Raw genomic sequence first — 13,976 nt, 5'->3', positions numbered from 1 at the left:
AATAAAGGATGACCATGTGGACGGGTTGTCACGAGTCATACATCGGAGGGTGGTTTCCAGCTCTTGATTCATCCTCTCTGTTTGGCCGTTGGACTCCGGATGGTACCCTGAAGATAGACTGGCAGAAGCCCCCATGAGTTGGCAGAAGGCCTTCCAAAACCTTGAGGCGAACTGGGGACCTCTGTCAGAAACCATATCTTGAGGAATGCCGAAGACTCGGAACACATGATTAATTACCAACTCAGCCGTTTCCTTGGCAGAAGGTAACTTAGTCAGAGGGACGAACCTGGCTGCCTTTGAAAACCTGTCGATTATGACTAGGATAGTAGTATTGCCATGGGATGGAGGAAGTCCAGTAATAAAGTCCAATGAGATATGGGACCAGGGTCTGTGGGGAACAGGTAAAGGGTGAAGGATTCCTTGAGGGCGGAGGTGAGAAGATTTGCCCTGGCAGCACACGGGACAGGCATTGACGAAAGTGGCAACGTCTTCTCTTATGGTAGGCCACCAGAACTTACGCTGGATGAACTCCAAGGTGCGACCTACGCCCGGATGACAGGTGAGGCGAGAGGAGTGCCCCCACAGAAGGACCTGAGTCCTCACTGCCTTGGGGACAAACAACCGATTGGCAGGACCTCCTTTCGGGTCCGGTTCGCTAGCTTGAGCACGTCTCACGGTATCCTCAACTTGCCACGAGATCGGAGCCACAATCTTAGCAGCAGGAAGGACAGGCATGTCCGTGTCATCTCGAATGGCAGGAGCGTAGACTCGGGACAGGGCATCCGGTTTGAGATTCTTCGACCCGGGCCGATAGGTGAGGATAAACTGGAATCGATTGAAGAAAAGAGACCATCTAGCTTGTCTAGAGTTCAACCGCTTCGCCTGCTGGATATACTCCAGATTTTTGTGGTCCGTAAGCACTTGAAACGGGTGAGAAGCCCCCTCGAGCCAGTGTCTCCATTCCTTCAATGCCATCTTAACCGCTAGGAGTTCACGATCCCCCACATCGTAGTTCCTCTCAGTCGGGGTAAGCCGGTGTGAGAAGAAAGCGCACGGATGAAGCTTCTTGTCTTCACCCCTCTGAGACAGGACAGCTCCAACACCAACCTCTGATGCGTCTACCTCCACCACAAATGGTTCATCCGTAGTCGGTAGTATCAGGATGGGAGCAGAGAGAACGCGCTGCTTGAGTCCTTGGAAGGCCGTCTCAGCTTCTCTTCCCCACAAAAACCTTGCATTGCCACCCTTGGTTAAAGCTGAGAGAGGGGCTGCCACCAAGCTGAAGTTCTTGATGAACTTGCGGTAAAAGTTTGTGAAGCCCAGGAAACGCTGAACTTCCTTAACGGATTTGGGGGTGGGCCAATCCGCTACCGCCCCTACCTTCCTGGGGTCCATTTGGACTCGACCGGGTTCCACTACAAATCCCAGGAATTGTACTCGGGATGAATGGAATTCACATTTTTCCGGCTTAACGTACAGATGGCTGTCCAGGAGGCGTTTGAGTACTTGTCTGACATGTTTAGTGTGTTCTTGAAGGGAGCTCGAAAAGATGAGGATGTCATCCAAGTAAACGAACACAAATATGTTAAGCATATCCCTAAGCACATCGTTTATGAGCGCTTGGAACACCGCTGGGGCGTTGGTCAGGCCGAAGGGCATCACCAAGTATTCATAGTGACCAGTAGGCGTGTTGAAAGCGGTCTTCCACTCGTCACCAGGTCTGATCCGCACAAGATGGTATGCGTTCCGCAGGTCAAGCTTAGTGAAAACAACTGCTTCCTGGAGCAGCTCGAAGGCTGTGGCCATAAGGGGTAGCGGGTAACGGTTACGGACGGTTATGTCATTGAGTCCCCGGTAGTCGATGCAAGGACGTAATGGTGTGGGGGCTGTGCTTTGGCAAAGTGGGTGGGATTATATCCTGCATTGTTGGCCCCACACCACTACAGGAATGTCTTCAACCACCAACTTACTACCCTGAGAAAAGGCAGATGACCTAGGTTGGGGGTATAGTCGGACGGGGCCACAGTGTCTCCCAATCCCTCCTGTCTCAGCCTGCAGTAATTATGCTGCAATGGTTTGTGTCGTGGGGCTAGGGTCAGTCTGTTATATTTGGAGTATTTCTCCTATCTTATCCAGTGTCCTGTGTGATTTTAAATATGCTCCCTCTAATTATTTATCTTCTCTCAGAGGACCTGAGCCCTAGGACCATGCCTCAGGACTACCTGCCCTGATGACTCCTTGCTGTCCACCTGGTCGGGCTGCTGCTCCAGTTTCAACTGTTCTGCCTGCGGATATGGAACCCAGACCTGTTCACCGGACATGCTACCTTGTCCCGGGCCTGCTGTTTTCGACTCTCTCTCTACCGCACCTGCTGTCTCTAACTCTGAATGATCGGCTACAAAAAGCCAACTGACATTTAACTACTGAGGTTCTGATCTGTTGCACCCTCGACAACTACTGTGATTATTATTTGACACTGCTGGTCATCTATGAACGTTTGAACATATTGGCCATGCACTGTTATCAACTCCACCCGGCACAGTCAGAAGAGGACTGACCACCCCTCAGAGCCTGGTTCCTCTAGGTTCCTGCCTTTCTAAGGGGTTTTTCCTAGCCACCGTGCTTCTACATCTGCATTGCTTGCTGTTTGGGGTTTAGGCTGAGTTTCAGTATAGCCCTTTGTGACATCGGCTGATGTAAAAAGGGCTTTATAAATATATTTGAGTATCAGAAAGGTTGCTGGATCGAATCCCCGAGCTGACAAGGTAAAATAAATCAAGTGTTCTGCCGCTGAACTGGGCAGTTAACCCACTGTTCCCCGGTAGGCTGTCATTGTAGATAAGAATGTTGTTCTTAACTGACTTGCCTAGTTAAATGAATATATATATATATGTATCACTCCAGTGCTAATCTGCAAAATTGTAATTATTCGCCTACCTCCTCATGCCTTTTGCACACAATGTATATAGACTCGCCTTTTTTGTACTGTGTTATTGACTTGTTAATTGTTTACTCCATGTGTAACTCTGTGTTGTCTGTTCACACTGCTAAGCTTTATCTTGGCCAGGTCGCATTTGCAAATGAGAACTTGTTCTCAACTAGCCTACCTGGTTAAATAAAGGTGAAATTAAAAAAATTAAAAAATATGTGATTCTGAAAGTATGTTGACATGATCAGCCAGATCAAAGCTACAGTAGATTTGACATCATTTTATCTGTGGCCAATGACGTTGAGCCTTCTTGGATGGGAAGGTAATGTAACTATGGCGAGGGGGCAGGAACGTTCCAGCTCTCCCTGTATTCTTCGTTTTTTAACAAAACATGTGAGACTCAACTGCCCCACCTACCCTGAATGACTAGTGGCCACTGACACTTGTTTTAATGACTTGCCAACTATGTAACGTTGATGTTCTTGTATTATCTGAGATTGTTTAAATGGTAGCTGGGGAAAAGACAAAAAAATGTAGCATACATTTGGACTTTCTGCTCATTTTATTATTGCATTAGTGAACCCTCAACAGCAATGCGCAGGGACACCCCCTGGCATTGTCGATATGTAAATGAATACTCCATTCAACAGCATAAGCATTTGAGCGACATGTTTTTGAATGCGGACCCATTACACATTTTTGCTTATCTGATTTTACGGGTTTTCACGCACAAACCCTTTTGATAGGCCACGACACCATACAAGTTTCAGCTTGAATCATTCCAAGTTTTCAATAGATATTTATTTCTCCTTCAGCTTGGATAGACTGAAACGCCTAAAGTCATTAATAAACAGAGTGTAATAAATACGGGTAATAACCAGTATATTGATAAGCATATCCTCGTCTATATCATTTGAACATGCTTCAAATAACCTCTGTAATGTTCTGAAACCTATTAGCTGTTTATCTGTTCCACTGAGGATATGACACATTTTCGAAGCAAAGTTGTCTTTTGTTAAAAGGTAAAGGCCAACCCGGTTTAAAACCTTTTAAAACAGCCGCATTTATTAAAGGCTGGAATCGATCCGTATCGCGGAAATATCGCAGATAATATCGCAGATTTAGCCGATATAGACAGCGTTTACAGTTAATGCCGTCTCCGCTCATTCCTTTTACATTTCAATCTAGCTATAACGAGGATCTTCCGCGATTTCGACGATACAGATTGAATCCTGCCCCAAACAGCAGAAATACGTCGGCGACAATCACTCCTGCAGTGCAGAAAGTCTGTCATTAAACTTCCTGCAAGGATGCAAAAGTGAACCTCATTTGGTGCCATTCCAAATACCTCCACCAAGCCACCCAATTAGACTTGTTTTTCTCTCTCTCTCTACCGCACCTGCTGTCTCTAACTCTGAATGACCAGCTATGAAAAGCCAACTGACATTTATTCCTGAGGTGCTGACCTGTTGCACCCGCTACACCACTGTGATTATTATAATCTGACCCTGCTGGTCATCTATGAACGTTTGAACATCTTGGCCATGTACTGACCACCGCACACTGCTCTTGATAGTATCACTGATATTTAATAAGTTTACTTATCGGCCTCACGGCCTTCGTCAGAGCTTTTGTGAATTTAAAAAAATTAGGGTTCGGGTTAAAATTTCACAAAAGCTCTGACGTAGGCCGTGAGGCCGGTACATAAGCTTATTAAATATCAGTGATACTATCAAGAGCAGTGAGCGGTTTCCTTCATCTTGTTCAATTGTTGCCATGCACCTGCAAATAAGATTGCTCAGATGTGCGAGTGCCTTTAGAATTCAGTACAGCACTTTGTGACATCGGCTGATGTAATATTACACGTCAAAACAAGGACATTCCTGTGAATACAATGAAACAATAAAAATAGAACACCAGGCGACCCCCCCCCCCCCCTTATGTCCACGACCCCATGTACATTTGTGAATATAATATTAGGCCAAGAGAATAATAATGTTAATAAAATAGTTATGATCAGAATTACAAGGATAAGCATAATGCCATTTAACATCATGAAAGGTAAACATAGGAAATTCTGGAGATTTTATACACGACCATTCATGAATTTCAATCCATAGTTCACTAGGATGGCGGCACGAAAAAAATAAATGCTCAATAGATTCTAAATCAGAGGAACATAAAACACAAGGCATTTTGTCAAAATGGAATCTTTTGGACAAGAAATCATTAACGGGATAAATGGAAGAACATATTTTAAAATGAGTTTCTTTAACTTTTGGGATAACCGGACAATTAAGGTAAAAGAAAGTCGCTTTTGACCATAGCATGAGGGTCGGTCATTTCCATAGCAATATATTGAATTATAATCACCAAAAATGACTTAATTAACTGCCAATCGCATCCACTTATTGTTGCGTTTTTTTATCCAAAAGATTCAAGTCATTATTTGTAGACTTGGAAAACAGGGAACAACCTCAAATAACAAAGTGTTCATAATAAATCCAAGTAAAGAAAGTGGAATTGCTTTGCAAACCTTCACGTATTCTCTCTGAGTAATATTAACCTGAAACGTACCAATGAACTGATAACACGGCAAAACTCCTAATTAGACGACAGTCACGCCATTTAAAAGGTGAAAGGGGGCGTGAAAGGGGCGTGTTTTCACGACAATGGACAACCAATAATCAAGGCCGAGCAATATATAGTCGGCATCCTCGGGCCTTTAAATAGTCTACCTCCGCTCACAAAATGTCAGTGATCGCATCGGAATTTAGAGGGAACATCCATTTTTTATTTCTTCGATCTGGACATATTGCAGGACGTCATGACGAACGTTCCGACGCCAACTGGTTTGGAGAGCGCGGTGGCAGAGAGAGCAACTCTTCCCCGTCGCCATTCAAGCGTCTGTCGGAACTTATTTGGACCCGTCGACCATGATGCGCTGAACCGCGAGTTGAAGGCGGAGCTGAAGGAAATATCTGAACGAGACCAGCGTCGATGGAATTTCCACTTCGAGACAGACACACCGATTCCCGGGCGTTACGAATGGGAAGGGATGTCAGCGGAGTCGATGCCTGCCTTCTACCAGGTGTCGGAAGTTGGAGCACGCAGGTAAGCCAAGCCCTAGACTTCCTCTGACCAATCAGTCTTCACTGAGCTCAGTGGGGACTTTTTATGTAAATCTTGGTGGTGCGAACTCCATATTTTCATTCTTATACAAAGCCACATTCCATTAATTGCACTAACCACGACAAGCGTTCCCACAAACTGTTAGGGCCTACATATAGTTATCCCAGCGGAGTTCTTTCCAGCACAATGGAGCGAATGAAGTCTCTTACAACATTAGATGCCATTTCTCGAACGGGTTATAGGCTACATGTGCACCACCAAGTCAGAACAGGTGAAAATAGACCAGTTGATTAGGTTGAGGCATATGTGCTACTATCAGCTTGATACACAACATACGCTTAGTATTACTTTATCTACAGTATACACTTCTCCCTGGCATATTACATCATTGATGCAGCACCATACAAGATGTGTTTTTGACTCACCTTGTGATCTGCTCACGTAAAAAGGAAGATTGGTGGTCCTTTGGGCATTTTGTTAGTCTGGCATTCTCTAACTTTATGGTAAACACACAACCACTCTGTTGAATAGCAGGCCACTGATTAGCAGCCACTGATTCCTTCCAAACGACTAATTGTGGAATTTTGTTATTTCCAACTTGTGTGATCCTTATAGCCGATTAGCACTGTTAAATTAAATATAATATCTTCATTTGACAAGGATTAAAATGCATTTGTTTGATTTAATGATGACCGCTAGCTAAAATGTTGACCTGTTCAGTCCAAAGCTACTGTATATTTAATTTCACATTTTCTGTGGCCAATGACATTGAGCCTTTCTTTTAGAAGGCCACTTAGAATTATATTACATGGAAGGACCAAAACAGCTGAAATGTGTCTATCCTTACTAAGTATTTAATCTGGACGATGTACTGTCCCCATGAGTGACAGAACACTGAGCCAATCATGCCACAATGTTCCTATTTGCTGCTTGCATTTTGGAGCTGCCTTACTCAAGAAAACAAACCCTGTTCGTATGGGCTTTAACTCAATATTTTTGTTACGTTAAACTGACACTAATTAATGCCAAAATAACATGCAAGCCCCAATGTATTTTCTGCTAGAAATGTAGAGACCTTAGGTTGTGGATGCTATACTGACCCCCAGTGGCAACTATTAGATCACCATACAGATAGAAATAAAGTTTAAGGGTGGTCTCATGTTGGCTTTGCTGGCACATGCTTGAAGGGTCTTCTCTTAACTTAGGCTAAACCCACGTTTTAAAGAAATTATTTATATTAATAAACCACGAGGCCACCACACAACCTGCTTGTCTACAGGTAGACCAGAAGCCACATCCTTTTTAATTGGCAGATGAGTGGCAACCCTGATTAGAAGCACCTGCTGCTCACCTGTTCCCTATGCTGGTTTGAATGAAAGTGATTAATACCCACACACTGAAGGCTAAAGCAGAAACGTCTGTGTTCGCTTCCCTGACGCAGCGACAATACGAAATTAACGTTAAGCAACTACTTTATGAATGCGGACCATCACATTTTATCTAAAATTACGGGTTTTACGCACCAACTTAACTTCTAGGCGAGTCCGATGTTCCTCTTTTGAAAGACCACGACTTTCCCCCCCGCTTGATTATCCGTTTTCAATAGTCTCCAAATTGTCCTATAGTTTGGATAGGCAGAAACGCTTAAAGTAATAACCAGTATATCATTGGAACAGGCTTCAAATAACGGCATATGCTCTGAAACCTCTTAGCTGTACCTGTTCCACTGAGGATAAGGCACATTTTCAAAGTAACGTTTTTGTTTAGAAAGGTGTAGGTCTATTAAAATATACACCTGTTTAAGGCTAGATTCAATTTGTATCGCGGAAATATTGTGGGAGTTCGGCCTTAAAATGTAAAGGTAATTTCCGATTGAGCCGACATATCCAGGGTTTACCGTGAACGCAGTCTCTGCTCATTGCCTTTTCAACTCTGTGACGATGCCTAGAAACATTTGATTTGGATGTGTGGTATGAAAAATGACGACGTAATATATTCTGAAATGGGAGATTTGAATTGATCAAGCCTTATTGGAATGATGAGTTAATGGCTCTAGGGTCAGTAATGCGCAAGGCTGAGTACCTATTGTTAGTGTAACACTGGGAACACAAGAGAACAGTGAAGAATTTAAAAAACAACGTGTTAAGACTGCCTTTTTTATTTTGATGGCGAACTGCAGAACATGTTGTGTAGTCAATTGGTGTATAAAATGGCGACTCATGATGAACCAAACGCAAAGATAACCAGCTACTAAAGTGTTTCAGTTTTGTTTCGAAGACATTCTTGAGTTTACTAGCATTTATATAAAAAAAACATGTTTTTATTGATAGAAAGGTTGTTTATACGCAACATCTGCCCTGGCCGACTCGGCAAGTAGAGCTCTTGTGAGTTATAGGAAACACTAAAAGATATTGGTTAAGCTACGTATTCCAAACTGTATCAGACATGCGTGTGTTCTGGACTATTCAGCAGGAGTGTTGGGTGCTAAGAGGTATTTTAAAAACGAACATGTTCATAACCGAGCAGTACGTTACTTTTTAGGTCCACGTTTGCACCTATACTTGGAATAACTGTGGACATGGGCTGGGAACCAGGTGAGATGGATGGCGTCTGTGGTGACATTTTGGAATAACTGTGGACATGGGCTGGGAACCAGGTGAGATGGATGGCGTCTGTGGTGACATTTTGGATTAGACTGGATTTGCCAGAATAGTTAGCAGTCTCAGTGGTATCTATCCATAGGGGGCGCCTGGGCAACTGGAATGTCAAACTGACCATCTGCACGAATCTAATTTAATAAGGGAGACATGGATATTATTAAACAACTGATGCGATATGAAGACGATGGGTGGAAGAGATTAATCATGAGCCTGTTTGGGTTGAGGGTGAATTCGTAAGATTATGTCTGACCTTTTCTAAAAGCCAGGATATTGCCTCTGCGTAGTGAAACACTTCGGTATTGTGGTGAAGAGGAAAGACGATGGAACTATTGTGACCTTGAAGAAATGCCGGATAAAATTAGTTTAATTTTCTATTGTCCTTCTCTACCATGAAATAAGCTCGCTCTTATTCCAGAAACCACACCAGATATGCACTGAGGCTGAGTGAGGAGGAATTTGTGGTTTTTTTGTCCCTTGTATTTCCGTTTGAGGAATATTTAGATCAAGCCTGGAATTAAATTGTACATGTTTTTGTGTGTAGGCTTGTCTGTCATGAGTACTTTGTGCCAGACTGGATCCTAGTGACTAATGTTTTTTCTGTGTGTTTACTGCTCCAGCGTTGTAATTATTGTTTGGATAACCTTATTTACTATGTATTGATTTCTTTTTTTCACTGTGATGCAGAGAACGCCGGAATTAATTTATTTGCCATAGTGTTCCACTGGATGTCAGAAGGTGAATTCACCAATTTGTAAGTCGCTCTGGATAAGAGCGTCTGCTAAATGACTTAAATGTAATAGTGAATTATTAATGTTGTCGATTAATACCATAAGGGGTGGGTTGACGATATGACAAATACAATTTAATTCCATTAAACGCCGATATTCCGCGATTTCAACGACAGCTTGAATCCAGCCCTAAACACCAGAAATACGTATACTACAATCCATCCTGCAAGTATGCAGAAGTCACTCATTTGGCGCAATTTCAGGTTGTGACATCAGACTATAGCGCCGAGGTGCGTGGCCTCAACCAAACCCCTCTGACTTCACTTTGTTCCAACGAAGTTAACCAAGAGAATTGGTCCAATACGAGGAAATGTAACTAACTCAACACTGTATACGGTGTAAGAGGTCGAGGACAACATCTTATGAACGTGCAGTCAACGCCACTCAAATTATAGGTAGGTCTCTACAGTGGCGATTTTAGCGTCCGCATTTTGGTGTGGCAAACATATTATATATATATATTTTTTTTTTTTTTTAGATGCAACACAACACATTTCACTAACTGTGATAAACTGTTAGGGCCTACATACAGCTGTCCCAACAGCTTACCACTGCTACACCTTTCTATCAGTGGAGTCTTGTCTGGCAGCGAAACGGGTTAATTCGGCCTAAATTTCCAGTAAAATAAAAAAAATCTGACTTGCGTAAGTCTTTTCCACTGACAATTTGAAATGGGGTGGCAGGTAGGCTAGTGGTGAGAGCGTTGGACTAGTAACAAAGGTTGCAAGATTGAATCCCTGAGCTGACAAGGTAAACCTGTTCTTCCCCTGAAAGAGGCAGTTAAACCCATTGTTCCTAGGCCGTCATTGAAATAAGAATTCTTAAATGACTTGCCTAGTTAATGTGGGCCTTTTTTGTTTCCTGTACACCAAGTCAGAACCATAGGATGAAGGGGGCATATAAACAGACAATGAAAGCTCTTACAATCTGACAGTTCCATAAAATAGGTTAATATGGGAGGAGGGGAGGGACCAAATTGTTAGGTTAGTCACATGGGCTACTAACAGCTTACTACACAACATGCCTTAGCTACAGTATACCTCCCTGGCATACTACATAATTTGTACAGCATACAATACATTTTTCAACAGGAAGATGGCACAGCGGTCTTTGGACAAATTGTCTGTGACTTTGTCAGTTTTGCATTCTCTGGATTTATGGTGCTTTCTAGATCACTGGGAACTTGGGGCTTTGAAACGAGGTTGAATCGTCAGCGCTCTAGACTTGGAACTCTGAGTTAGATTTTGAATGCTCATCCATTTTCCCAGTATGCACTTTTTTACCCTTTTTTTTAAATCCTCATTTCCCAATTGTCTTGAATGTGGCAGAATATATTGAACCTTTTCTGGCCCATGGTGTTGCTGTGAATGTTTATCCTTTTTTAAGCTTGGAAAAGAGCCTTAAACACAGACTTGGACCCTCCACCAACTAGCTGGCAGTGGAGGTCAACATTTTTAGGGATTGCTTTGCAACTACGCCTCTGACTCCTTCCAAACTACTCATTGTTGAAATTGCAATTTCCAACTTGTGTAATGTGTATGGCCGATGCCCTTGAGGCTTCTTGGATTGGAATGTCTAATGTAACTATGGCAGCACCCGAGGGGGCATGAACTTTCTAACTCTCCCTGTAGTTTATTTTTCTTAAGACAGGTGAGGCTCCGCTGCCCTGAATGACTAGTTGTCACTAACAAACTCTTTAATGAGAAACGTGTTTTAATGACTTGCCGACTACATAATGTTGATCTTGTATTATTGACTAGTATGACTTGAAGGCTAACCGTTGTCCACCTCTTCCCTGCAGATTTGTTCCCGACGAGAAGATTAATGTCTGAGATGACTCGCCCTCAGCACAATTCTTCTCTCAATTCCCCTTGAAGAAACGAGGGAACCTTTCGGTTAACCACGTTGACAAATGCTACCATCTGCCGCTTCTGCAGTTAATATGTTCCGTCTCGGGCCAAAAAAAGATGGAGTAACCCTCCCAAATAAGCAACAAATGTTTAAGTAACAATGTATTTAAAAAAAAAAGAATAATTCAATTAACTTGTACTAATTTATTACGTGTCTGATTGTTTGAAATGGCATCTGTGAAAGACCAATTTTGTTGACTTTCTGCTCACTTTATTGCATTAGTGAGCCCTCAAATGATACTTAAGCTTAATTTGCTACATAGGTTATCTGCCTTTTTTGCAATTATTTTCCATTGGACAAAAGATGTAACTCACACATGTTGGCTTAGGTTTTTTGCCAGAGTAACAATGTTTTACATTATTTTATTTGATTTCAACTAATTTATGTTTTAATTCAATTAAGTTTTCTGCGATTGTTTAAATGGTAGCTGGGGAAACTATTAAAACATGTAGTTTACATTTTGACTTTCTGTTCATTTTATTGTATTAGTGAGCCCTCAAATGGCTAACGAGATGAACAGGGACACCACCTGCCCATACCCACCTCCAGCCCCAGCCTCACACTAGAGAAACAATAAGAGCAGCAAGTCGTTCCATTTGACAGCACTTGAAGAGTGCCTCAACAAATTGTAGCAGCAGTAGACCTATAGACTAGCCCTACACTGAATCATTTATGAGATCTGCCTCATTATGGCTGTTGATAGATATACTAATCCCACGAGCTTTACATTTACTGCTCATTATTCCGCACGGAGATGCAGATGCGATTACTCTCGCTGTCGATATGCAAATCAGCTCATCCATTCTACAGCATGTAAGCATATTTCCGATATGAGACCAATGTGGGAGGTTTTCCGATTAACTAGCCCTTAGCCGGGATTTGGGGAAGATCTCTCTGATTTGTGCCGTAACACCTAAGACGGCTGTATAGTAATACACCAAACAATGTAACAAGTGATTGGCGTTTTATTTCAAATTCTGTATTAACTCCCAAGTGCTTTCGCTTTTCAATATCAGGCTATGAAGATGGCCAACCGTTAAGTCAAATAGTGTGCCCCTGCCGTCTTTTATAATGCAAATACGTCAGGTGTATAAAATAAACACCTTCAGAAGTGTAATTGTATCTTAACCTACCTCTGCCTGTCTAGAGTAACGTCAACTTTAAATTGACCCATCAAATAGACTAATGAATACGTGTGGTTTGTATCAGATTTGGTCTAGTTCTAGTAGAAGTATAACCTAATAGTTGTAATGAGTAAGCTAAATACATTTCCATAGTCCCGCTAAGTCAATAGTGACTGCGATAGCAATTGTGCAACAAACCGTGAGTAATATGACCGACTAGATCCATGAGCGATGCGTGCATATACATTACGCAGTAGGAGGATGGGAGATTTGCAGGACAATTTAAGGTTCGCACGTCTCAAGAATTGGTCATACAGCAGGAAATTATTTAAATATAGATGTAAAAAGAAATCTCTATATACACCAAGTCTTTAGATGTCTAATGAAAAAACGAATCAACTAGTCTAGTACACAGTAGTGGTATATTATATGGTTGACTATATTCATTTTCACAGCATTTCATATTTCATTTTGGTTCCATATTTAATGGAGTTGTCAATATTATAGTCTGTACCTGCAGTAGTGTAGACTGAATTCTGCCCGGACTAGTGCACTTTCCTCCCGTAACAGATGGTCTATTGTGTCGCCCCAAGGCATCCAACTTTACCATCAATGTTTCATTAAATCTGTCCCAAGGACTTGTCATTGCCCACCCACGGATAGAATTCCCTCTGATGTAGCTTTGTTCCCTCTCCTTTATCCAGTGCGTGATACAGTGACAGTCGATCTGCCTGTAGGGGAGACTATATGACGCACCACACGTGGACAAGCAGCTTTAATTGGCAATAGTTTGGTCTGCACTGTAACGGATGTTATAATGGAATCAAAAGGATGATAGACATCTATGTATTAATACTGTCTCTGCCCATCTGTATTAATACTGTCTCGGGCCATCTACAGTGCCTTGTGAAAGTATTCAGCACCCTTGAACTTTGACCTTTTGCCAGATTTCAGGATTCAAACAGAAATATTTTGTGAAGAATCAACAAGTGGGACACAATCATGAAGTGGAATGACATTTATTGGATATTTCAAACTTTTTTTAACAAATCAAAAACTGAAAAATTGGGCGTGCAAAATTATTCAACCCCTTTACTTTCAGTGCAGCAAACTCTCTCCAGAAGTTCAGTGAGGATCTCTGAATGATCCAATGTTGACCTAAATGACTAATGATGATAAATACAATCCATGTGTGTAATCAAGTCTCCGTATAAATGCCCCTGCACTGTGATAGTCTCAGAGGTCCGTTAAAAGCGCAGAGAGCATCATGAAGAACAAGGAACACACCAGGCAGGTCCGAGATACTGTTGTGAAGAAGTTTAAAGCCGGATTTGGATACAAAAAGATTTCCCACGCTTTAAACATCCCAAGGAGCACTGTGCAAGCGATAATATTGAAAGGAGTATCAGACCACTGCAAATCTACCAAGACC

General features: G+C 42.3%; 1 protein-coding gene across 1 annotated transcript; it reads left to right on the top strand.

Moving 5' to 3' along the window:
• The first annotated feature begins 5,615 nt into the window (after window positions 1–5,615).
• Window positions 5,616–11,847, top strand: LOC135555350 (cyclin-dependent kinase inhibitor 1B-like). Its single transcript, XM_064987702.1, has 2 exons — window positions 5,616–6,043; window positions 11,311–11,847. The coding sequence occupies exons 1-2, from the start codon at window positions 5,757–5,759 to the stop codon at window positions 11,339–11,341; spliced, it is 318 nt and encodes a 105-aa protein (XP_064843774.1). The 5' UTR covers window positions 5,616–5,756; the 3' UTR covers window positions 11,342–11,847.
• The last annotated feature ends 2,129 nt before the right edge of the window (window positions 11,848–13,976 follow it).

This window comes from Oncorhynchus masou, chromosome 2 (assembly GCF_036934945.1).
Source record: "Oncorhynchus masou masou isolate Uvic2021 chromosome 2, UVic_Omas_1.1, whole genome shotgun sequence".
Lineage (NCBI taxonomy): Eukaryota > Metazoa > Chordata > Actinopteri > Salmoniformes > Salmonidae > Oncorhynchus > Oncorhynchus masou.
The sequence above is the reverse complement of the archived record's forward strand: the minus strand, read 5'-3'. Positions and strand labels throughout refer to the sequence as shown.

Coding starts and splice junctions, on each gene's coding strand:
- LOC135555350 (XM_064987702.1), top strand. CDS start 5,757: ATGACGAACGTTCCGACGCCAACTGGTTTGGAGAGCGCGGTGGCAGAG. Junction 6,044..11,310: donor TCGGAAGTTGGAGCACGCAG/GTAAGCCAAGCC, acceptor TCTTCCCTGCAG/ATTTGTTCCCGACGAGAAGA.